Source organism: Arctopsyche grandis, chromosome 1 (genome assembly GCF_051622035.1).
Source record: "Arctopsyche grandis isolate Sample6627 chromosome 1, ASM5162203v2, whole genome shotgun sequence".
NCBI lineage: Eukaryota > Metazoa > Arthropoda > Insecta > Trichoptera > Hydropsychidae > Arctopsyche > Arctopsyche grandis.
Window position 1 is genome coordinate 36142969 of NC_135355.1, and position 26308 is coordinate 36169276.

The following is a 26308-nucleotide window of genomic DNA, read 5'->3' on the forward strand; positions in this document are numbered from 1 at the left end:
CATTAGCTAATTCGCAAACGCGATATACAATTCACAAGAGCTCATTCCTTTCCTAAATATTTGCACAGAATTATAATTGCTGTACAAATCCGACAGTTACTCTCTTGCCGTCGACGTGGCCGAAATCGTATGTAGCATTTATATGCGAACTCGATGGTTAATAATTAACCTTTCGACGTGTGCTCGTGACGTTTATAGTGAAATATGACGGAGGGAAAAGCTCTTGAATGAAAAGAATTCGATTCGACGATGGTATTTAATAGGACAACCTGCTTAGGGTTACTCGGAGCACATCGCTCAACCATAGACCATAAAAATGATAAAAGTTTCTTTTTTTCCTGCAATATAAAAATGATAGATTGCCAGCCGTAGTAAGCAGGGGGCTGTTTCCATCCCTTTAACTGGAAATTTTCCCATACGAAGTTGATGATGAAGCTGTTTTTCCGCCGCCGGATGATTTATTTTATACACATGCATATTATAATATAGTATTATTCAAAAATTTAGCACGCAAAACGTTCCAAAACAAATTCAACGGTGTTATTTATTGCAGTTGCTGAAAAATATATTTTAAATAATTTATAAAATAAAAAAACACGCATAAAATTTTTAATGTTTCACTTTACTCGTAAACGTCCGAACAACTGTCAAGCAGCTGTTAAAAACACCTCAAAAACTTTTTCATTCATTTTATTCCACGTTGAAAATAACCCTCGGGAAAATTCACTTAAAGAATACAATCGCAAATTTACATCAGACTCTAACAATCTACTCCACATAAACTCGAATGGAATTTATATACATAATAGGTACTACGTACAATTTTTTTGGAAAAGTATGTTGAACGCAATGCATTGAAAAAAATGTAACAATTCCGTGCTGCTTGGAAGTATAAGGTGAAAAAAAAGAAAATGGATTATATAATCAGAAAAACCTTCCGACCGAGAAAAAAATATATGCTGAAGTGTGGTAAGAAAAGCCAAATGCGTATAATACACGTTAAAGGACTTTCGTACCACGTGCAGCCACAAAACTACACACAAAGTACGGAATAATCTCCACGAGAAAACATGTTTCTTGTGACTGAAGGGTCTCCCTATAAACCAGCCCTTAAACCTACAAAAAACGACCCTTCTCTTCGGTGACCGCAAAGGAAAGCCCACGCACGATACTCAGTATCCATCTTGCACATTGCATCACTGTATGGTTTAATATTAATTGACTCGAAATAAACTTATACATATTTATGTACACATGTATATTAAATATAAAATTTGTTAATATAATATATACTATTATATATATATATATATATATATATATATATATATATATATATATATATATATATATATATATATATATATATATTAGCCCTGGGGGTTGAAGCCCTTGGGCTCTTCCCCTAGGGGGCGCTTACGTCAGGGGCGCAGACGCCGAGGGTGGAGCTCAAGGGGGTGCAGACGCCGGGGATTTACATGTATTTTTTTATAAGTGACTTACTATATATAATATGTTTGTTTGTTCGTGACAGCCAATTTAATAAAATGTTTACTATTAGATTATTTATGTTTAAGCGGTTTATATTACAAATACCGAGCGAAGCCGGGTAATACAGCTAGTATATATATATATATATATATATATATATATATATATATATATATATATATATATATATATATATATATATATATATATATATATGTATATAAATAAAAATATATATGAGAGATAATGAGAGCCTATAATGCAATTTTTTTAAGATATAGTGTGAAAAAGAAAAAGTTATAGACGTTAAAACAAATAAAATCTGACAAAGCGAAAGGGTGGGTCAAAATTACCATTAGACATCATTTTTTAAACTTCTATTACGACTATTTTTCACCATAGTACTGGTGGATTTGATTTGAATATACATATATTGTTGGCCAAACCACGCAAAATGGCAAAGTTTCAAAACGATCGGAAGAATGTAGGGTATCAAATCCAAATGTTGTCAGAGGAACGAGCGAAGGCAAATATAGAAGAGGCTTGTAAAAAAAGCGAACCGGGTTTAGTTGAGGATATAATAAATGAGAGTTAATAAATAACTTTTACACTTGTTTAGTTGAGTTGTGAAGAGGTGATAGAAAGCCGCATTTGAATAGCTAGTTGAAATTTGATCTAACAAAAAAATGGCCAGCAGCGACCAGTGTGAGTCGAACTCATAATCATACTGACCATAGCAAGATCACTAACTACTAGTCCATGATGCTGATTGTTTTTTATTTATTTACTATACATATACGGCCGCAAGATCTATTTATAACACATTGAATAATAATATTATAAATAGAACAATAAAACAAAAAAAATAGCACAATATTAATATAAGAAAAGAAAAAATATGAGTTTTAAAACTAATTGAATAAATAAATAAATGAATTAAAACAATAAAATAAAATGCATTTAGCATTTGTATAAATCATAAAAATGTTTACTAATATTAAAAAAATCAAATTGGCTAAATTCGTTTCCCAGTTTATGAAGTCTGGGTAACGTTGAATTTTTGTTATAACTAGAGGCATAATTTTTGATGTGGAATAAATAGTTGCATCTGGTAAATTTCCCCTTTGTATGAAAATTTATGAGGTTCACTAATTCACTACAGTCCATAGCTCCGCCGAGTACACCAAACAGACATAATAAATCATTGATTATTCTCTTGTCACGTAGTTTGATCATATTCAATTTAATATATTTGTTGGTGACAGAGTCACATTTTGTAAAAAAATTATAATCAATGAATCTAATAAATCTATTCTGAACGCTCTCAATGGAATTACTATGTACCTGTGAACTAGGGGAATCGTATTCAAGTCGATTCCTCACCAATATGTTTGACTTTTCATCACCCACTCGTCTTGTCCAATTTTAATTGTTAAAACACTTATAACTTTATCATTTTCACACTATAAAATTAGCATTATAGACTCTCATTATCTCTCATATATATTTTTACTTCACTGATAGGTTATATAATTACGCAATCTTCTACATTTCCCCCCACTATCGTAGATGCGAACTAATTTAAATGCGATAAGCGTTATCTTGGAAGACTACTATAAATTTATCTACAGACCTATATACATACATATAGCACATCGATTAACAGCTTTTGATGTTCCCAGTGAATAAATTGAAAGTGACTGTTCGAAAATAGTGAGTATATGTACATGTATATAATATATATACCCATCTAATAGACGATTCATCGAACCGCTTGAACAAGGCCCGTCTTGACATTAACCGTCATCTGTCAAGTTGTTGCACGCCACACTACATATGTATGTGTATAATAAATATTAACCCTCGATTTACCATTGAGTATATTGGGTAGCTACTCAATCGAGGGTCCTTTGATCAAGCGAGCCGTGACACAAATATGAGATGAGACGAGTGGCAAAAGAACGTCATCAAATGCCGAGCGAAATCCGCCATTCGCACAAAAGACAAACCTTAAACTCGAAAGTGAACAAGCAAGACGCAATTCAACGAGAGTCCGGAGCCCTTGAAGGGCTCATCGACAGCGGCGTCACTAGAGTGCCCGGGAAGTGCCGGGGATTTTCAGGGATCTCTTACACTCGTACCTTTGAGGAGGCTAGAGCGGCTCAGAAGCAGCTGATTGAAAATGCCCCAAAGATGAGGTCTAAAAAAATATTTTTTATAAAAAGAATGATTATTTTTATGTAAGAAGTGGCGATATAAAAAATTCAGCTGAAGTTCACTTTTTCAAGTGTCTTAGTGAATGTTCCATAGTCTATTTTAATACGTAGCATCAATAGATGAAATTTTTCAATATAAAAAAATTGAATTATTTTTTCATATTTGTACGTATCTCAATCATAATACTATTTTTGTAATTTTCCACATCACTTTTCTATAAAGATAATTTTCATATAAAAAAAGTAAGGCATAACAGACAGTCTATACCAAATACGATGCATACTAAGATACATACATACATATATACATAAAAAATTAAATTTTACCACTGATCAACTTTTTAACCTGTGAGTTGCAAAGAGAAGGTAGAAACCCGCGTCTGGATAGCTAGTGGTTATCGCTTCGATCTGATCATGTTTGTTAATGATTAAACTCCTTTAGCGTCATGTCGTAGAAATTAGCTTACTTCAATGTTAAAGGTCACGTATCAATTTATTCCCAAAATCACCCGTCAAAATATCAACGGGCACAACACTAACATTGCATATAAAATGCTATTAGGGCCGGGCCGCACCGTGCAACTTTGTCGGCCGACTAGTTGTGCGACACGAAAAAATGTATGGAAATGTGTGCGACAAACAAGTTGACGGGTGTAGCATGTCCCATCTACCTGTATGCATTGGTCTGGTCGCTCTCAACCAAGTCGCTCGCTAGTCGCACGGTGCGGCCCGGCCCTTATATAATGTACAAAAAAAAACTGCGACGCACTACTTTATATGACTCTTCCCGGGTGCTATATAATGAATGTTAAAATGTTTATAATTCGACATGCGTGCAATGGCCAACACACTAAGGGCGAAAACTCACCGAGTGGTATGGGACATCATGTTCCGAGAGCGTAAATAGTGGGTGTTTCCCAAACCGAATTCGGGTGTACATAGTTGCACGTGCAGAATGAATATATTTGGGAGGTCACACGTGTGTATTTGCATATTCATATGCAACCGACAAGTTTGTCCTACATTTCTTCAAATAAGGGGTCTTCAAATAAAGTAGCTAAAAAGAAAACACGTACCACGTACAACTCAATATTTTAAGAACTTTATATTATATTATTTATATACAAATCCAGCAGAATACACTAGTAGTTATCATATAATGCTTTGAACAGAGTGGTCACGGGCTCAAATCCCACTGGTTTCTGCTGACCAGACCTTGGATTTGTTACTCCAGGTCAATCGTTTTCTATCGGGGTTTGCCAATTAATCTGATTTCTATTGAAACGGTTCCAACAAATTGGCAACCTTACTCATTTCCTCCCACATTTCGAGTTTTCAGCAATCTTAAATTACGCTGAATTGTTTAAAATACTGCAAATTTACAAATTTGACCATAAATGTCTGTGTTTGACATTTATGGTCAAATGCTTAACCAATATTGATATGTATTTACTGAATTTCGTTGAATTGTTTTGAAAATTCTGGATTTGTGACTCCAGGTCGCCAGACCTTGGATATGTGACTCCAGGTCGATCATTTTCTATTAGAGATTGCCAATTTATCTAATTTTCATTGAAGCGGTTCCAAAAAATTGGCAACCTTACACATTTTTTTACAAATTTCAAGTTTTCAGCAATCTCACATTTCGCTGAATTGTATAAAATGCTGCAAATTTACAAATTTGACCATAAATGTCTTTGTGTTCTCCTTAAGGGGGTATTCTAGTATAGAAATTTGAAAAAATCGATTTTTTTTTCATATTTTCAAAGCTTAAACCTTTGAAAACATGTCCTTAAGAGGATTTTTCAAAATTCAAATTATTTTCGGAGATATAGCTGCTTTAGTGACGTGGCATCTTACCGGCACGTAAGTTAACCCGAAACTTTAAACGCGTTTTTCTCGAAACTACTTTTTTCGAGACGGTTGACATGATATCTCAAGTTCTACTGGACCAATTTACTTGAAATTTGTTGTGAGCCTTCTCTATACATTTTTTTATCGCATGAACTAGAACTATGACAAAATTTTTACTATTTTTAAAATATTTGGAAAAGTCAAAAAAACTGGTAAAAAATAGACTTTTTATTTCAAACAGCCGCTATTTTGCGAAAAAAATTTTGTTCGACTTTTCCGTAGTTCATGCTATAGCAGCATTTGTTTGAATTAAGAATTAATTTGCTTTTTTGATTTTGGAATACTAGGAGGGTTGGAATCGTGTCAACCAGGGCGCACCATTTTTTCGAGACCCCTCACTTCATCAGCCTGTACCTTTTTGAATTTTTGAATTTTTTCCTTTGATTTTCTTTTCTATGTATTCTTCAAACATTAATAAATAATTGGTAAAATAATGGCTGGTAAAAGTATTTTTTGTTTTTTTTATTGCACCTGAAAAAATACCTAAAATTCATGCCTCTAGACTAGAATACCCCCTTAATCACCCAATAAATCCTGTGAAGCGTCTTTGGTCTTTTATTTGGATCCTCCACCCACCCCTACGCAACAATATTGTTTTTATTATTGGAGATAGCGCAATTTTCCCTATTGTCTGGAATAAAAATTATTATTATTATTATTCTTATTAGCCATTTGTTATATTTATAGATGTATGTAATAGATATTCGATATTGTGAATGGATCAAAACTTCCAAGCCGGATTCAGACTACGGAGAAAGGGAAGGGGGAGGGTTTAAAATAAATTAAATTGAATTCCGGCCACCGCTCATTCGCCGAATCGTGCTACGGTTGCGAAAAAGTTTCGTCTGTCGCTGAGTCTGAAGAACTTCTCGGACAAAAGGTGGTGCGCGTCTTAAGACCCCCAAGTCAGGGTCTCTCAGAGGTGTGACGGTGACAATCAGGGAGTCCATTGTGCAGCCGGTGAAGTGACGTGACGCAAATCCGGAACCGGGCCTCGACGAACGTGACGGTGACAGACCTCTCCCACTAACCCTCCCCCCGGCTCCGAAACCGCATAAAGGCGTCACGTCGCCAATAAAGCCAATCCCGATTAGACGTGGCGACAATATTCCCAAAATTATTTCTTCAGAACGTGATCTGAACCCCCATGTAAATTGTCTGGGACCTCTAGCACGCTGCCGTGCGATTTGACAGCTGCATGAGATGTTTAGAAGTCAGCTGTTTGTGATTGGAACTCGTCCGCTGATCCCGATCTACTGATTAAGTCCTGGGGGAAATCGAAAAACTAACCGAACTTCTTGATAGCTTCTAAAATAGATTCACTCAGCTATTTCAAAATATCAACAATGAGGTAAATTAAATTGAAATCAAACTTTCATCATATGTAGTATAATTTGATGAAATATTTCTGCGGTGCTGCTGGTCAACCGTAAGAATAGCTAAAAACCCTTGATAGTTTCTAGAATAGACTAACTCAGCTATTGCAAGATATCAACAATGAGATAAATTAAATTGAAATTAAAATTTCATCATACAGTGTATAATTTAATGTAAATATTTCTGCGGTGTTGCTGGTCAGACGTTAAGAGTAGCTAAAAACCCTTGATAGTTTGTAGAATAGACTAACTCAGCTATTGCAAAATATCAACAATGAGGTAAATTAAATTGAAATCAAACTTTCATCATATGTAGTATAATTTGATGTAAATATTTCTGCGGTGTTGCTGGTCAGACGTTAAGAATAGCTAAAAACCCTAGATAGTATCTAGAATAGACTAACTCGGCTATTGCAAGATATCAACAATGAGGTAAATTAAAAATTCATCATACAGTGTATAATTTGAAGTAAATATTTCTGCGGTGTTGCTGGTCAGACGTAAAGAATAGCTAAAAACCCTTGATAGTTTCTAGAATAGACTAACTCGGCTATTGCAAGATATCAACAATGAGGTAAATTAAATTAAAATTAAAATTTCACCATACAGTGAATAATTTAATGTAAATATTTCTGCGGTGTTGCTGGTCAAACGTTAAGAATAGCTAAAAACCCTAGATAGTTTCTAGAATAGACTAACTCGGCTATTGCAAGATATCAACAATGAGGTAAATTAAAAATTCATCATACAGTGTATAATTTGAAGTAAATATTTCTGCGGTGTTGCTGGTCAGACGTAAAGAATAGCTAAAAACCCTTGATAGTTTCTAGAATAGACTAACTCGGCTATTGCAAGATATCAACAATGAGGTAAATTAAATTAAAATTAAAATTTCACCATACAGTGAATAATTTAATGTAAATATTTCTGCGGTGTTGCTGGTCAAACGTTAAGAATAGCTAAAAACCCTAGATAGTTTCTAGAATAGACTAACTCGGCTATTAAAAGATATCAACAACGAGGTAAATTAAATTGAAATTTCATCATACGGTGTATAATTTGAAGTATGTATTTAAATATTTCTGCGGTGTTGCTGGTCAGACGTTAAGAATAGCTAAAAACCCTTGATAGTTACTAGAATAGACTAACTCGGCTATTGCAAGATATCAACAATGAGGTAAATTAAGTTAAAATTAAAATTTCATCATACAGTGTATAATTTAAAGTAAATATTTCTGCGGTGTTGCTGGTCAGACGTTAAGAATAGCTAAAAACCCTTGATAGTTTCTAGAATAGACTAACTCAGCTATATATAACCAGTAGCGTGGTCTAGTGGTGAATGTTGAATTATCTCGTACTTGATGTTACGAGTTCGATTCAAGGCCAGACCTTGATTTGTCAAGGTCGATCGCTTCTTATCAGAATTTGCCAATTTTTCTGATTTTCATTGAAACGATTCCTGTAAAATTGGCGTTTCCTTCCCAATTTTCTGTTGCGAACCTTTAGTTATTGTTATATCTTAGGTTTCGCTATATTGCTCACCATAGATGTCTCTGTGGTTGTTTATCGAATATAAAATTCGTATTGTTACATGAAAGTTATTTATCGTATTAATACGATATTTGTTATATCTGACGATAGATGTCAGATATTGTTTAGATTTACATGTATCTATGTAATAATTATGTGGACCAGGAAGGCGCATTTGGGGTATACCTGTTAATCCTTCCTGGTATATTTGTATATATGTATGTAAAAATAAATAAATAAATATCAACAATGAGATAAATTAAATTGAAATTAAAATTTCATCATACGCTGTATAATTTGATGTAAATATTTCTGCGGTGTTGCTGGTCAGACGGTAAGAATAGCAAAAAACCCTAGATAGTTTCTAGAATAGACTAACTCGGCTATTGCAAGATATCAACAATGAGGTAAATTAAATTGAAATTAAAATTTCATCATACGCTGTATAATTTGATGTTAATATTTCTGCGGTGTTGCTGGTCAGACGTTAAGAATAGCTAAACACCCTAGATAGTTTCTAGAATAGACTAACTCGGCTATTGCAGGATATCAACAATGAGGTAAATTAAATTAAAATTAAAATTTCATCAAACACTGTAAAAAGAAGTTATTCAATTTCAATTTATTGGTAGATTTACTACAGTAAAATTGAAGACTCTAGTTGACACATACCGCAATAAAGAAAAAAAAATCGAAGTCGGTTGTTTTTTTATTACGACTCGACAAACCTGTTATATTATTGCTATTAACTGATTTACATATATATATACACTGATGGCATGTTATATTATGAAGCAGATACCAGCATCGTATTAAAAATGTTGAATTATTAAGAAGCGCAAGTTCTCCCACCTAGGGGTAAGTTAATCCCGTACAATAACGAAGTGAAATTACAAACGAAGTTTAACCCTGAGCCAGAGAGAGCATCACAGCATGCACAACCGCGCGTGGAGCATTCTAGAACTTCGCTGCATTTAAAATTTAGTGTATGCAACCTACTTTAGTTACGCTAAATAAAGCTATACGCTCTGATTGCAACACTCGACAAACTAGCATGCACAATATACATACACACTTGACGATACGAACTGTGCAAAATCAACCAGCGTGTCTCTGGTTACGGTGTGCAAATGTTGCCAGAGGTCGTCGACGTATGTATGACACTTACACACCTGATTAAAACCGACTAAATGCTCGAGAGCGGTTTCAAAACTGGCCACAATCACAAACATGCATTTCCTACCGCTTTTATTATACTGGAAGGGACGTTAGGGTTGAAGTTGTCAGTGGGCGATGTTGCTTAGTGGGTGGTTGGTTGTGTCAATCAATTTTAGCCCTTAAGCTATGTATGTATGTGTAAAGAGTTGGTGTAGATATTTCGTTTGAAACTTGCCGTTGATTTGGGTCTGTAAGATGGAGGATTTGTGAGGAATATACATACATACATATATATGTATGTATTGTAAATTCAATAGTAATAAACGGTCTTATTGCTGTTCAGTTATTAGTAGCAAAATATATGAATAAATTTTAAAGCGGCAAGAAATGTTGTGGTCACTATTTTAAATTGAACTTAGGCTCCGACATCGTTTTCAATTTAAGCTCAAGCTTGATTAATTTTAACTCTAATTTTGGTTCCTATACTTTGGTGAAAAAGCCGAAAGACTCTTTAGTTTGATCTACACATACATACAATTATTTCCTTTTGGGCATGCTTGGGTATAATTGCCTTAAACATCGGAGAAACTTATTAATTCGTTTTGTTCTTCAGCTTCTATATGATAATACGTAATGCCCACCGTTGCTGGAATAGTTGTATCTTTATGTCCATAATAATTTAGGTGTGGTAGAAATCATCATTTGATGGTTGTACCTTCTTCCCGCACAGTACTTTATCGAATGGCTCCTATTTCAAGAGCTATCTGACTTCTCAATGAAACCGTTGCTTCCGTGCCTGAATGTAATATTTTCCACATCGTGAGCGTAGAGTATCAGGATTTTTTAACCTATTTGTCTGGTAGTCTGCACTCATCATTATTTCCATAATTCGAAGTGATTTTTGAGTAAATTTTGATCTTCTCACTTCCATTCAGGCCTCACAGGGATGTTTTGTATTCGCGGCTTGTTCTTGCACTTACATATATTAATGCAAGACATTCCCAATTTATTTTAATTTTTAGCGGGAACGCCTAACAGCTAACCCCAATGCACCTTCTTGGCCAGAAACATTTGATACAAGTATTATTAGAATTATACAAATTAAATATTCCAAGACCTATCCGACTTTAAAATGAAATACATAGTTGCTGCTCAGCTTGAATGTGAAATTTTTCACCTCAGTGAGCATAGGTTATCAGAGATAATTTCAACTTATTTGTCTGGTAGCTTGTGCTCATCATTTTTTTCATAATTGAATTTGATGTTTGGGTGGAATTTTGATCTTCTCTCTTCCATTTGAGAAGTTTTGTATTTGCGGATGGTTATTATATGTATATTTGTGTTAGCTGTAGATGCAAGACATCCCCTAATTTGTTTATATATTATTTGATATATTTACTTTATCAGCTATTATTTAATACTTTATCTTTCTTTATAATTATGTGAAAATGGATTTTTATATATTTACAGGTATATATTTTTAGTTTTCTCATCTCTATTTTTTTATTTTTTCGACCATTGTGGCACATTAGGAACTCGTGTGATGCCACAGTGGTCCAAACTTAAACTTAAATAAATAAATTAAATAAGAAAAAAAATAAAACATTCAATATAACAATAATATAAAATAAAATACAAAGACATAAAAAAAATGGAACAGTAATATGAAAACTAAAAGAAAACGAAATTGTAAAAAGAAATGAAGACATAGGCAAAAACGAATTATAAAAACCTCTTAATTTTACGAAAGTCATCTAGCTTGTACTTAAATATACATATTAAGGTTTTTATAAATTACTACATTGTTGGAAATTTTTTTCCAAAAACTTGATCCACTCTCTATTCAATTTGTTCGAGTCGGAGTGAGTAACCTCTAAGATGAATGTTGTCATTGAACATAAAAATAGTGGACATAGGACAATTGTAATGATTATTTTATATTTTAAAGACTTTGATTTAAGTCGCCTCTTATTCTTTTCGTCTCCAATGTGGTGAGATCCATTATTTTCAACCTCTCATTGTGTATCGAAATTACTCAAAATTCACTGAAAACAAATAAATTACTCAGAAATCACCTGGACCTCGTTAAATTTTAATGTTTTCCATAAATTTAAACAATTAAAAATTTCATTCGGCCAAATTTCATATGTAAATATCTATGTAGCTTACACTACAGCCTCAATTCCAATTTTGAATTCGAATCAAATTTCTACGAATCAAGCTCCGACTACAACTCTGTCCCCAACTTTAACTTCTAACTCTCAGATCATCTCTAACTATGACCGTGACATAATATCTAACTTATGGTCCAACTACAGCTACGACTTTGTCTCGAACTCTGAATCTCAACCACGGCTCTGACACAAAAATCAACTTAAAACTTACTTATATTTATATTTTCGATCCTATTTCTTACATCAACTCCAACTACCTATGTATATATTTAGCGTAGCGTAAACTTGAGCTCAAGCTTATCGACTATGATTCTAACTCCACACCAAGTACTTAGTGTCTGACACTGACTGTGAATTTGATTCTGATACAATCGACTAGTAATTCAATTTAAAACCAAATACAAACATGTCAACTACTTTTTCACTAATAAGTATGACCATACCCTCAATCCTCTCACACAAAACGAATACGACTCTTGAATAGAGCATGCAAATGCAGCTGACATTTAATTTCCTTTTCATTGTCATCATATCCCTCTCACATTCCGAGACGTGTGAACCTGTTTTCCATTTATTTCGAACACAGCTTTTCCGATCCAGGTTGACGATAGTGCGAAATGAAAAACACGACATGTTTTCTCGCAGATCGCGCGCGGAATTGGCGATGCGAAAGCTCGGAAAATTCTCAATATAAACACAATATTATCACTGAATTTATTACGCACTAACATAACACGACCACATTATGATAGTCATATTGAAAACAATTTCGACGTGAATTTTGGTTTATTAAAAAAAATAAATTGGGTCGTTATTTGAGGTCGGTTTTTTTTCTAGATAAAAACGCATACCTTTCGTACATACATACATATATACATTTTTATGAAATTAAACCTCTGAAATATTCACACCGAGCTCTACCTACCAAACGCGAATAAAGGTCTAAATTCTCCCGAGATTAGAATCGTCCGTACGTGAGTTGGTTTAACTCGCTGTAAACAAAAATGTGGTTGTAGCAACAACGCCTCCCTGGGGATTTTCTTTCGTCGCAAAATATTATATTGTACGTATATATTCGCAAACTATGTTAGCCCAAAAACCCTACGAGAAAATAACGATGACTACTGGCCATCAATTCGTTTTCAATGTGGGAGATTGTTTATCTCCTATCTCCGAGCTTTCGCTTTTAACACGTGCTACATTTTCCGAACCGTGCCATTTGTATACGCTTTCAACTGGCGTATAATTTGGACCGTATCTCGATTTTAATCCTTTTACGATTATAAATGCCAACATTACTTATTCATTGAATGATTAATTCATTAGAACATTTGGCCCGTGTATGTACTTCATTTCTATTTTTTTTTACAAACTTCCTTTACGTTTCACTTACTATTACAATTCAGAGGCCTTTTTATCTCTTATCCGATCGTTTTCATACTTTGCCATATTGCTCATTTTGGTCATCATTATACGTTAATGTATCGTCTGCCGTTACGTTGGAGATAAAATATCGTATACAACGCGTTTTAAAAACGGGGCCCGTAAACCTTCCTGACGTTTAATAAACGTTCGTCCCGTGTCTTTCAACCTGTTCGCCTTGATATGGCCATGTCAGATTTTAATTGTTTAAATGCCTATAATTCACTCTATACTTTATAAAATTTGCTCTATACGTTCTCATTATCTCTCTTATATATTTAGGTCACTCATATTGTTGTAAACGTTGATCGTGATATAAGCGAAAGTAAAAGTAATGTTGGTGGTAAAAAAAGTTGTTACGACCTATAGTGGCTTCGATCTTATAACGGCTCATTTCATTTTATGTTTCTTGCGAACCGTTTGGTTTTGTGATTTTTATTTCATTCAAACATGTACAGTTGCCTTTACAAATCGCTGCAAAGCGACGAGTGTATTAAGAGGGCTGGACAGCAGCGCCTTGTCCATACAAACGTACTATACTTCTCCCTACCTCAATTATGGCACTAGAGAAATTATTTTTTAATATGCTATGAATATCCACCATTGGGGTGCATCTATCGTTTTCTTTTTTTGATTAATTATTTTTTATATGAGCTAGGAGCCGCCAAACATCTATAAAATCGCCTCTTTTTTACACCCACGAAAAGAGTCTAGCGTGCTTATTTAACGGTCGATTTTAAAAAAAAATACGCCAATAGATGCACAGAAAATATCTTTCTCATACCAATGATGAATTTTTTTTAAAAATTGGTCCAGTTTTGGAGGAGAAAATAGTAGAATACGAAACCTCGATTTTGTCAATTTAAAACACGTTTTATCTGGTCGAAGTGAAACTGTCGCATTCACTCAATATATATATTGATATATATATATATATATATATATATATATATATATATATATATATATATATATATATATATATATATATATATATATATATATATATATATATATATATATATATATATATATATATATATATATATATATATATATATGTATATATATATATATATATATATATATATATATATATATATATATATATATATATATATATATATATATATATATATATATATTTATTTTTTTTTTTTTTTTTTTCGCATTCACTCAATATATACATACACTCAATATATACATATATATCGAAGAAAGGAACTGTAACAAACTTAAGGTTTCGGGTGTACAGCCCTCTTAATACAGTTACAATACAATAATACAAGCATTTTTATACAATTCGAATTCATACAAACATCATCCACAGTGACATCTATGGAGAATTTTTTGTAGCATTTTATTATATAAATTAGCAAACCCCAAGACATTGGATAACTTGAGATTTGCAAGAGAGATTTCAAAAGAAATGCCAATTTACTGGAACCGTTTCAGTGAAAATCAGAAAAATTGGCAAACTCTGAAAGGAAGCGATCGACCTGAAGTCAGAAACCAAGGTCTGGCCAACAGCTACTAATAGGTATTGAACCGTGACCATTCCGCTCGAAAGAATAATATGCTAACCACTAATCCACATAATATGCTGTTGGTATGTATAGAAAATTTAAAAAGTCACAGAAAATTTTACCCGTAAAAACAAAACACTACATTTTTAAATATACAATATAATATAAGTTTTAAACCAAAGTGGTGTGAAGAATATCCAAGTGGAAAAAATAACTTTTGTCACATACATATATTCTGTTTATTTATTTTTTAATTTAGATCCCTGCATTTTAATCATTTATTTACAAACTAAGCCGTTGTTTGAACATGTTGACACAAAAAACATGTACATATGTATAATAGAAATTCAAACAAACTTTTGATTCAAATACCAACACATTTGTTTGCCCAAGCTTTTGAACATAGTGTTATTATATAAATTTAACAATAGAAAAACTTTCATATAGAAATACCAAATATAATTCATAATACATACATATATTGAATTTATTCTACCAATATACCGCTAAAGTCCATTTAAAAGAATAGATCAAATCTTTTTTATACTGCGTTAGTTGTGCTGAACATTTCCCGACTTCATATCATGCTATTTCATAAAAAGTAATCTAATAACTAGTGCTTCCTATCCCGGAAGGTTACTTCAGCACCGGGATTGTGGTGCTGGGAATTTCCGATCCCGGAATCCCGGTGCTAGCACTGGGATTTCAAATGTATAAGAAAAAAAGTTCAACTGCATGTTTTCATATTTCAAAAACGTTCAATTGCATTTTGAAAACTCTCCCGATGTTTCACACAAAAAATACTTCCATATTGGCGTACGAATTTTGGGAGTTTGGCTACATTCTTTAAATTTTCGGTTCGCATCCATAAATTGTTAATATTAAATAAAAATGTAATCCCGAAAATGTAATTAAATATAGTAAAAAACATCGCTTTGAATCATTGATTCGTTTTTTACAAATAGTTTGTACCGTCTAGTAATTATTCATCGAAACAATCCACCTAATATAAAAAACTTCAATTACAATACTTTATGTAAAAAATTCGGATGTGACCAACTTACGACTTTATCTATGTATTTGAGGAATATAAGAAGATAAGTGCATATGTATGTATGTACATACACGTTCAAACATACTGGCTATGAGCATTTTCAATACAAATTGAACACAAATGTAGGAAAACTTACACAAAACAAAAGTTCTACTTCCGGCTTACGAATTCCGACCAAAAAAGAATACAAATATAAATTTTCAGCTAAATATGTTCAGGGCGTGGAAAGAATCGTTGTCACAACATTTTTGACTTTTCTAAGAGGAAAAAATCCCGCCTTTTTTTGACTTTTCTATAGGAAAAAATAGTTTTCATTTGTATGTAAATATGTAATGTATTTATAGTTGCTTTAGATTTTTAAATGCTTTTTATTATTACGAAATTATATTCACAATACATTTTATATATATTTTAATAGCTACTGATGTACTAATCATTTTCTATTTTACAATTTGAATTTAATTTGGTTAGTAATCATAGTATTACATTATTCTAATGTTAATGTACAGCATAATAGGAAAAATAGCTCATAAGACTATTTACAATTCTTATAAATGCTCATAATACGTCCAATATATAATATTAATTAAAGAGTCTAAAGATGATCTAAATAAGATTGTGTTTAGGTAATCTATGTGTTATACCTGAAGGGTATAGACATTTTGATGTAATCACCGAGACTCTTCACAAGTGTGTTAGTATGGTTATTAGTGATTCTGTTATAGAATCTACTGGTTAGTTTTTTGGCAATGTCTGTAACAAACGGATTATTATTTATGGCATGCAGTTTTTGCAAGTTAGTATACATATATGGGTGCATTATAAATTATTTTTAGGTTGCTTTGAATCGATTCAAGTGTAAGAAAAGAATAATATTATTTTCAAAAACTCTTCAACATAAATGGAGAACGATAGAGAGCGGGAGAGATTTCGCGAAAATTGCACAGTATGAGTGTGTAATTTTCAATAGGTGAGATCCCGCGAGAGTCATCGAGCAATTCCAGCTCGGTTTTCACTTTTCCCGTGGAAATACACCGACGAGGAATCCGAGAATTCCAGGACTCTTTTTAATTGAACATGCCGATCTCGTTCGTAGTGCACGAGGACGTCTTTCAATATAACCTAAGCGCTCGATGGGGAAAGCAGGGGTCAAAATGAAAATCGATCAGACCCACGTATAAATAATTCATGGATATTTACGAGGAGAGATTTTTCGCACACAAATAAATTGAATAATATATGTATGTATGTATGTACGCACACATATGTGAATCGATGCATAAAAACTTGCTTGAAAGTCGCAAATATATCGTTCTGTGGAAAATCGTTGAGTCGACAAACCTTATAATATTACTGGTATTATATGTATGTATATACAGACAACCTCTATATATACATGTATATGAAACAGCCATAGTTCTAAAAATTGAAAGCTGAACTTTCATAGTATATTTTTTAGAATTATTTAATAAAATATTATTAAAATCGTCATTTTCACTTTTTTCCATGAGATATTCTCATGGAAAATATTAATAAATCTAAAAATTGTGGTAAAAAATAATATTTTTCACAAGATATTCTTATAGATGTCATAAAACTGTACTGGTTTTTTTTCCTAATATGTCGTACACTAATATTCAAATAAGATCATTCAATACATACTAAAAAATATACATATTTAGTAAAATAGAGAACGATCACTAGATCAGAAAATATTGTAACAGACCCAAGATCTATTATGAACGTAATATATAAACGATAAAAAGCATTTCAAAAACAAAGCTGTAGTAAAAACTAATTCAAATTCAAATTGAACCAAGAAATTGATTTAAAATCGAATTTTTTTTGATAATTAAATACTATTAACAATCCAAAAATACTTTTTTTTAACAAACTTTTTTAAAATGATTAATCCCTATTGATTATTTAATGAGCAAAATATAATTGTAACACATTAAAGGCACATTGAATAATTGAATTATCTAAACATTTACGAATTGAATGACCTTGATTTGCCAATTGATTGATTATTTAAATGTAATATCTACATATACATATATGTATGTACGTATATATTATTATATATATATATAATACTAATTGAAGTTTAAAGCTACTATTTTTAAATTCATTGAAAATCAATTATAGATATGTCACATTTCATTCGAGCCTTTTTAGGGTAGGTAAAAAATATTATCATAAATATGTGCAAATGTTGAATTCAAAGAATGACCTTTTTCTAATTTGAATAATACGACACATTTAGATAGTTTTAATTATATTTGAATGCATATTATATTGTACAGGGGTACAAAACGGCAATTTAAATTCATATTACGATTGAAAAAACTGTAAAATCCATATTTAGAACGGCTTCAACTTCATTTTAACGTGGTTTTTGATTCGATTAAAACGCTTTTCATTATTATTCCACATCACTTCGAGAGCTTCAACAATCACAAATGACATAATAAACCTGAAAAATCGCCATATACGCGTTCTAGCATCGTAAAAGTTGAAATGGGAGGGGGGGGGTTTCTCGTTAAATGTTAAAAAATTGAGCGTTCTCACTCTTCATTAAACATTCATCGAAGACCGTTTCCGGAACGGAAGTCGTCGAAATCTCATAATAAATCAAGCGGTTGAAACGCGCATAAAAAAACACCCCACCGTTGCAAATGACCGAAATGGAAAAACCGGTATTTTATTTTTGCACGCGCGTTTTTTTTTATTCGTTTTGACAGAATCGGAGATACGACGACGCAGAATTCGCACATATCGTAGACGAGATTATTGCGCGAGCTTGACATGCAACCGGATTCTGGCCGAGATAAAACAAACAGACGGGTTGTTTTTATTTTTATTTTATATATTATTTTTATATACCCAAAACAAAACAAAAAACAAACACTGAAATTAATAATACATCTCCGGTCGGAGGGGGGCGGCAGATATTCGAAAAAGTTTATGCCGTGAATTTAGTAATACGATACGCGAAATTTGTACGTATCCGCTTAAATACCTGCTTTTATTTTTCGAATGGTTATTTTTATAATCGTGGTATGTACCTTCGTTTAAATTACACGGTAATTACACCTACAATTAAATTACGCAAACGTAAACGTCGTTAGAATTTATGATACGGCGCAGACATCGTAGTAGCAATTAATTACCAACTCTTAAGGATATCTTGTATTATTTAATTAAATGCGAACGTCTTCAGCTTATTATATTATTTCACATAAATTACAGTTTGTATTCATTAAATTACATATTTGATTTTATAAATAAATATGAATTTCTGTCAATTGGAATTTAAGAAATTTGATCAGCTACGCATGTCCATATTACGAATCTGAATAAAATAAATATAAATAATGAAAAATTTTGTATAATAATCAATAGACAGGCAAAAATAACTATTTATAATAAACCATAATATATCAATATACACATCGGTGAAAAGAAATTCCTCACAATAACCATGCTTCATCTATCAATACTTCGTACTACATACATGCATACATATAATATACACTCCAGTGTTTTCCACCAAATATGCTCTTAGCTTTTTTTTGTTATCGCATTAAAGCAAACAACAAAGTGTATTAAAGTATCCGGTGTATTAAAGCCGACAACAAAGCATTGTAGGTCAAATAGTCTGATTATATCCTTTTAAGGATATAAAATAACCATATAAGCTAGAATTGATACACAAAGTAACAGTTATATATTACATACATATGTAGTTCTACTTTTTATGGTATAAATTAATTACACTGTTCGACAAATGACGACTTTTTTTTTGGTTCAGAGACGAGATATGACTTTTCTTATAGATTTTCTATAGATATTGATAACTGGCTTACCTCGATAAAATAAACGAATTTTTGTTATTAATCCACAAGAATAGTCGAAATAAGATTTTTCTAAATGGAATTTTATTTAATTTTCATATAAAGATAATTTAATATATTATCCCTATTAATTCAATTCAGATTCGTGTAAATACGAGTAAACACTAGTACGAGCTTTTTGCTCGCAATTTTCCGGATTTAAAGTTCAGTTCACTTCCAATTAAACCTTTTAAACGAAAACAAAATATATTGTGGTCAGAACACTATTTCAATAAACATTTTTCAAGAGAAAAAACTCAATATATAATAGTATTAACAGTCGTAAAAAATCCCAAGTGAAAATACGTACTTTTGACTTTTGATTTGAACTGGATGACTACTTAGAGAGATTTGAAAGCTGAAAAGTACTAGAAATGGAAGACAAAATACCCGACTATAGATTCCAATATTCATTTTGAACAGGAAATTGACAGATTTTGAGACATCGACCGAACAACACCAAGATATAGAAAAATCGCGCGATGTAAAAAACACATACATATATCTCTGAATCTCGAGCCAATCAACATTTTTTATTACCGGATTCGTGTTTACTGGGCATAGATCTATAAGAAAAGTCATTTCTCGTCTCTAAACCATTTTTCGTGTCGAACAGTGTTATTAAGGTATTAAACCATGATAACAACATCGACACTAGATTAAATCAAAATCTCGTGATAAAATTTTCTTACAATCACAAATGTTCATCTATTGATAGTTCATATATATGTATATTTATATCTTACAGTTGAAGTGTTTCTTTCAGTTGTAATATATTTTGACTAGTTGGAATATATTCCATCTAACCAGGTACCAACTTCCGTTAAAGTTGAAGTGAATTTTCATTTGTAATATATTAACCAGTTGGAAGATATTCCGTCTAATCCACGCAAGTTGATTCATATGGCGAGTACATACATTCCAACTGGTCAAAATATATTACAACTGAAAATACACTTCAACTATAAGCTGGCACCAGATAAGACGGAAACGTAAGGTTTTCGTGAAAACGTCAGTGGACTAATAAATTGAGTTGGAAAGTCACATTTTTGTTTTTAAAACATTCTTAGAGCTATCGTAATACGGTACTCATTACCTTTATTCGTAATATCTAGCAAATATTAACGCATTATTGGATTCTAAAGCATTATTAAAAGGATCACAGCTGTCAAAACTGCTATATTACACTAGCGCACATTGTTGAAAGTGTATTTCCACTTGGAGAGATATTATTTACTAGTTGAATTGTATTCGAATATGAATTACCTAAAACGCTATGATATAACAACTGAAAATATACTTCGACTGTAACATATATGTATCTATTATATGTAAATGTAATACAAAGATGAAATATACTAAGAAATATTCATCAACAGTCTTGTACATACTATAAAAACCAAAAAAATATTAATCTTTCAACGAAGTAAGGACTACTTTATTTTACATATATATAATATTGAAACGTGTGAACATGAGAGAGAGTATCCACTGTCTAAGTGCATTCGTGGGTGAGTAATAGAGACCCCGGAGTAGGCTAACGGGAATCAGTAAGTGCCCGAACCAAGGATACGCTGGAGTTATCATAGACCCGGGCGAGTAAGTGCGTAAGCAATAGACTCGCCACGATATTACGTGCCTAGACAATAGATACATACATAAATGGATCGGGGAAGTTTTGGTGTGCAACTTTTCCTTTATAAGGAGGTACACATGGTGGTTCCGTGTGGACTTTCGAATCGTTGAATAAATTCTGTGAAGCGACTTTGGCCTTTCATTTTGATCCTGAACCCACCCCTAAGCAACAATATTTTTATAAAATAATGCTGAATAGTAAAAAAGCCGTTAAATACTGTATTTGATAAGCAACACACTACTTTTACTATGAAAAACTTTAAACATAAGTTATAACTTACAAATAACCCCAAATCAAATTGATTATGTGTATGTAAAGTTGATAAACTCTCCACATCTAAAAACTTTACCAAGTGTTAAATTAATTTTCAAACAAATTCGTAATTTTTTCCACAATTTCAAATTCCAATCATAAAGCGTGGGCAAAAAAAGAGCGAAATTGATATCTCATTTTCGGAAAATTCAAACTTAAGCACCACAGAAACCGCAAAAACCTCGGATGAAATTATCCAAAACAAACGAATATTAAAATAAAATATAAGCGCACGCAAAAGGAAAAGTTTCACCGAATATACTCAACATTTTCACGGCACGAAAATGAAAACACCGATACGATCGCAAACGTATGATTAATAACACGGCGCTCCTCGTTGCATCATTTATGAGTTACCCAAAGCAAAAAAATCCCGAGCGATAAATAAGAATTCGATCGTTAAAATACGATCTAATGCCCAATCATCATATCATCAATATTCACCCATTCGTTTATCTTTTTGACGTAGAGCTACGTGAAGGTACGATTTTCCAAATATCTTCACATCCCCTAACTCAAGCCCGAAAAAAAAAATAAAATGGGAAAACTTATTAATTACCTTTGAATATATACCACGTGGTCGAATTCCTTTGAATTGCACCCTGGTCGGGATTGTATGCGAGCAAAATGCAACCTGTGTGCTTCATTCGGAGCCGGCAGGCCAATGAATCAAGAGCAACAAACTTTTGTACGTCTACCACACTTCGGCGTCTTTCAAACCCATCTACATACACGTACACACTAAAATATCATAGATGTCCCTCAAAGGCAGCCGAAGATGGCATCATGGGAAAATATAAAATTGGATCCTTTAAATTTCACCGGCCTTTCCCAAACATTATAAAAAATATGATTTGGCCTAAGCACTTCAATAGGCCACAAATTTCACCAATATATTACTTTATCTAACCAGCAACATATGTAGATCAGTGGTAAGCATGCACGGGCGCCTGCAGGGGGGGGGGGCAAGGGGGGACACTTGCCCCCCCCCCCTGGATTGATTGAAAATAGTGAAATATTTAGTTGTATGAGCTACATACATACATATATCTTCCAGAAGTCCAACTGCAAGTTCAAAACCTGCTCAGTGTAGTAAAACTTCACCGAGGTGATTCCGATAGCTATTTCAGGGATATTTTTGAGAAAACAGTACAACTCGTACAGAAAGTGGATATTGAACTGATTATCCCAAGACAGTGTGGAAGACAAAAGCATCGAAGTAATCCGGGAACCATAAGCCATAAACCGGGAGCCAGCAGCATAGCTCGGTCGTTAAGCTTCTGCTTAGCGTCAAGAAGGTGCCGGATCCCTGAATGAAAATGAATTTTTCAGAGTATGCTGTTGGTTAGACCTGGATTTGTGACTCCAGGTTGATCGTTTCCTATCAGAGTTTGTCAATTTTCTCTGGTTTCATTGTTGAAACGGTTCCCGGAAAAAAAATTGGCTAAAAATCCTTCCTACCTACTATGTCACCATTATTTGGAGTTTGATTGATGTACAATAAAATGTATGTACAATTCATAGATGTCTCGTTAATTTGCGAGTTTTTCAGTGTCTCGCAATTCAACGACTTTTAATAAAAATGCTGCTCTTGTATTTGTAATTGGCCAGGAAGGCGCATTGGGATTTACTTGTAAGGCCTTCCTGGTATATATTTAAATACATAAACAAAAAAAATAAAAAACAAGTGTTGAAGAGTACTTCAGACAAACAGTTTTCATTCCATACTTAGATTCTCTAACTAACTCAATGGAGAGTCGATTTTGTGAAGCCAACAGTGCACAATTTAACTTAGCGTTGCTACATCCTTCGAAATTGTGCAAAGTGAATCGTCAACAGTTTAAGGATATAATGTCTACTATTAATCCACATTGATAATTTTGAAACTGAAGCCTTGCGTTGGTTTGATTTTTGGAAAACGTGAGAATACAAAATCAGCTGATAACTAATAACTAAAAATAAAACTTTCACTGTTTGATCTGTGTACATATACTAAGCCTGTATTCGTTAGAAAGTTTGTTTTGATTTGAGGTTATGGGTTAAACGTCATTCTGTCAAATTCACCGAACAGTGTTGCCACCCTGCATAAAGGCTGGTGTGGCAACACCCAAGACCGTCAGCAAGCCTCCACAAAACTATAAATATTTATATATTAGAGATAACGAGAACCTATAAAGCAAATTTTATAAAATATAGAGTTAAAAAAAGAAAAAGTTATAGGCGTTTAAATAATTAAAATTTGAGAGCGAGATGGCAGGGCGAAAAGTAATGAAACTACCGATGTGAATGATGAATGTGACAGATAAACGTCACCGTGTAATACGATGCAGTATTTTCAAACGTGTCTAATACGATATTTTTTCACCATCGTAATTGCGGATGATACCTTAACTTATATTGATGACCAAAACGAGCAATATGGCAAAGTATGAAAATGATCGGATAAGAGATAAGGGATATAAAATGACCGCTTACACGAAAACCATGTTTGTTTGAAACGTATAAGAGGTTATTAAAAAGTAGCCAAGATTTCATCGACTTGTTGCCTTTTACAAAGTTTTATCCGAGTGTCAGGTATGCCTTACTAGTTTTTACGTTACGTTCACCATACAAATACGCTACAGTCAATTAAAACTACATTAAAACATTAATAAAAATATTTGCCCCCCCTTAGAAAATTTTCTGCGGGCCCCCATGTTAGCATGTAATACTTTTGATTGTTTGGTCACGGGTTCTATTCCTGACTTCGTGTTTGTGGCCAGACCTTGGGGGTCTACGTGACGAGACAGAATGTTAAATGACAGAAAACGCAAATATCGGAAGGCAACGATCGAAAATCGAAAGATCTTAAGTCGAAAGATCAAAAATAAATAGTGCATGGTAAATGGTACATACTCACGTATATACTCACTTAATTTGCGCGAGCAGGATACAACAGGAACAACAGGAACATGCTTTTCCTCCCGTATTCTGCGCGCGCACATTAATTCGGGAAGAAAAGCCTGTTCCTCTTGTTTCTGTTATATCCTACTCACGCAAATTAAGTGAGTAAGTACGTGAGTATGTACCGTTTACCATGCACCATTTTTTTTATCTTTCGACTTAAGATCTTTCGATTTTCGATCGTTGCCTTCCGATATTTGCGTTTTCTGTCATTTAACATTCTGTCAAGTCACGGAGACCAGGCAGGATGATAGTGATGTTAAAAGAACAATAGTATCTTGTATCGAGAGCATGCCTAAGAGAGTGTCCCTTTGCCTTAAAAATAAGGGGGGGATTACTAAATATTAAGTTATATATTATTTTTGTACATATTTTAATTGTAAATATAGTCAGTAACAACAAAATAATACTTCTGTTTTTAATTCGTAAACCTATTTTGATAAAATCGTAAATAAAAGTCGAATTTGTGCAATTTCCTAGGGTGGTGGACTTAAGATCTTTGCCTTCCGATATTTGCGTTTTCTGTCATTTAACATTCTGTCTCGTCACGGCGACCGGACCTTGGATATGTGACTCCAAGGTCGATCGTTCAAGGTCGATCACTTGTGTTGTACCCGATGACCCGATACACACACACACACACACATGTTGATTACCTATCAAAGAGGAATATATAAAACAGTTGTACTTACGACGTCGATGAGCTGCGACAGTTTGAGTTTGATCTTGACGGTGAGGGCGTCTGTGACGTTGACGACCGGTCGCACCAGCTTGTTGTAGTTGCTGAGCAGGTCGTCGTAGAGCCTCTTAGCGTCTGGGTTGCCGGAACTTCCTGTGCACCGTAACAACATTGGTATATTAGCAAGAGATAGGGGGGTTACGATCGCATCCAACCGCTAAGTAGACGTTGACGTCCGCCGTAGACACCGGATGCTGTGCTACGGCGATAAGCGCACCGCGCTGCTACGCTGTCATCGTCGATACGTGCGGAAAACTCCGGAAAACTCTACGCCTAATGTATTCCAGGCGAAATATTCGGTGAGAATACTGACAGTGTGCAACTAACTGCCCATTAAAAAAGTCAAACAAAATTTGATTGCACTTGTACATATATGACAATGCTATAGAATTGGTCTATTAATAATTTATAATATATAATACACCCATATATGTATACTAACTTGAAAAAACTGCATGCCATAAATAATATTCTGTTTGTTACAGACATTGCTAACAGTAGATTCCATGACAGAATCACTAATAACCATAAAATTTCCTCCCTCAGTAATAAAATATTTAGGAGTAACGTTCGATAAAAGAATGAGATGGGCACCTCACATTGAGATAGCGAAATGCAAGGCGATGCGGGGTATATCCTCAATATACCCAATATTTAATCGCCATAGTTCTTTATCAAGTCAAAATAAAATAAAATTATATCGCGCGCTCATATTACCATTATTAACCTATGCTTCACCTGTATGGAATAACGCCTCGAATACTAACCTTTCCAAGCTCCAAATAATACGAAATAAATCCCTAAAAATAATTTATAATACACCCATATATACTTGAAAAAACTGCATGCCATAAATAATATTCCGCTTGTTACAGACATTATACTATAAAAAACTATCCAGTAGATTCCATGACAGAATCA

At 33.2% G+C, this 26308-nt stretch overlaps 1 protein-coding gene across 1 annotated transcript in view; it reads right to left on the reverse strand.

Annotated features, from left to right (window-relative positions):
* The window catches only part of LOC143914384 (acetylcholine receptor subunit alpha-like), a 220890-nt gene extending 195391 nt beyond the window's left edge, over window positions 1-25499 (reverse strand). Inside the window, exon 1 of the mRNA XM_077434587.1 lies at window positions 25341-25499. Coding sequence (XP_077290713.1) covers window positions 25341-25499 — 159 coding nt within the window. The remainder of the gene's footprint in view (window positions 1-25340) is intronic.
* Window positions 25500-26308: the final 809 nt, after the last annotated feature.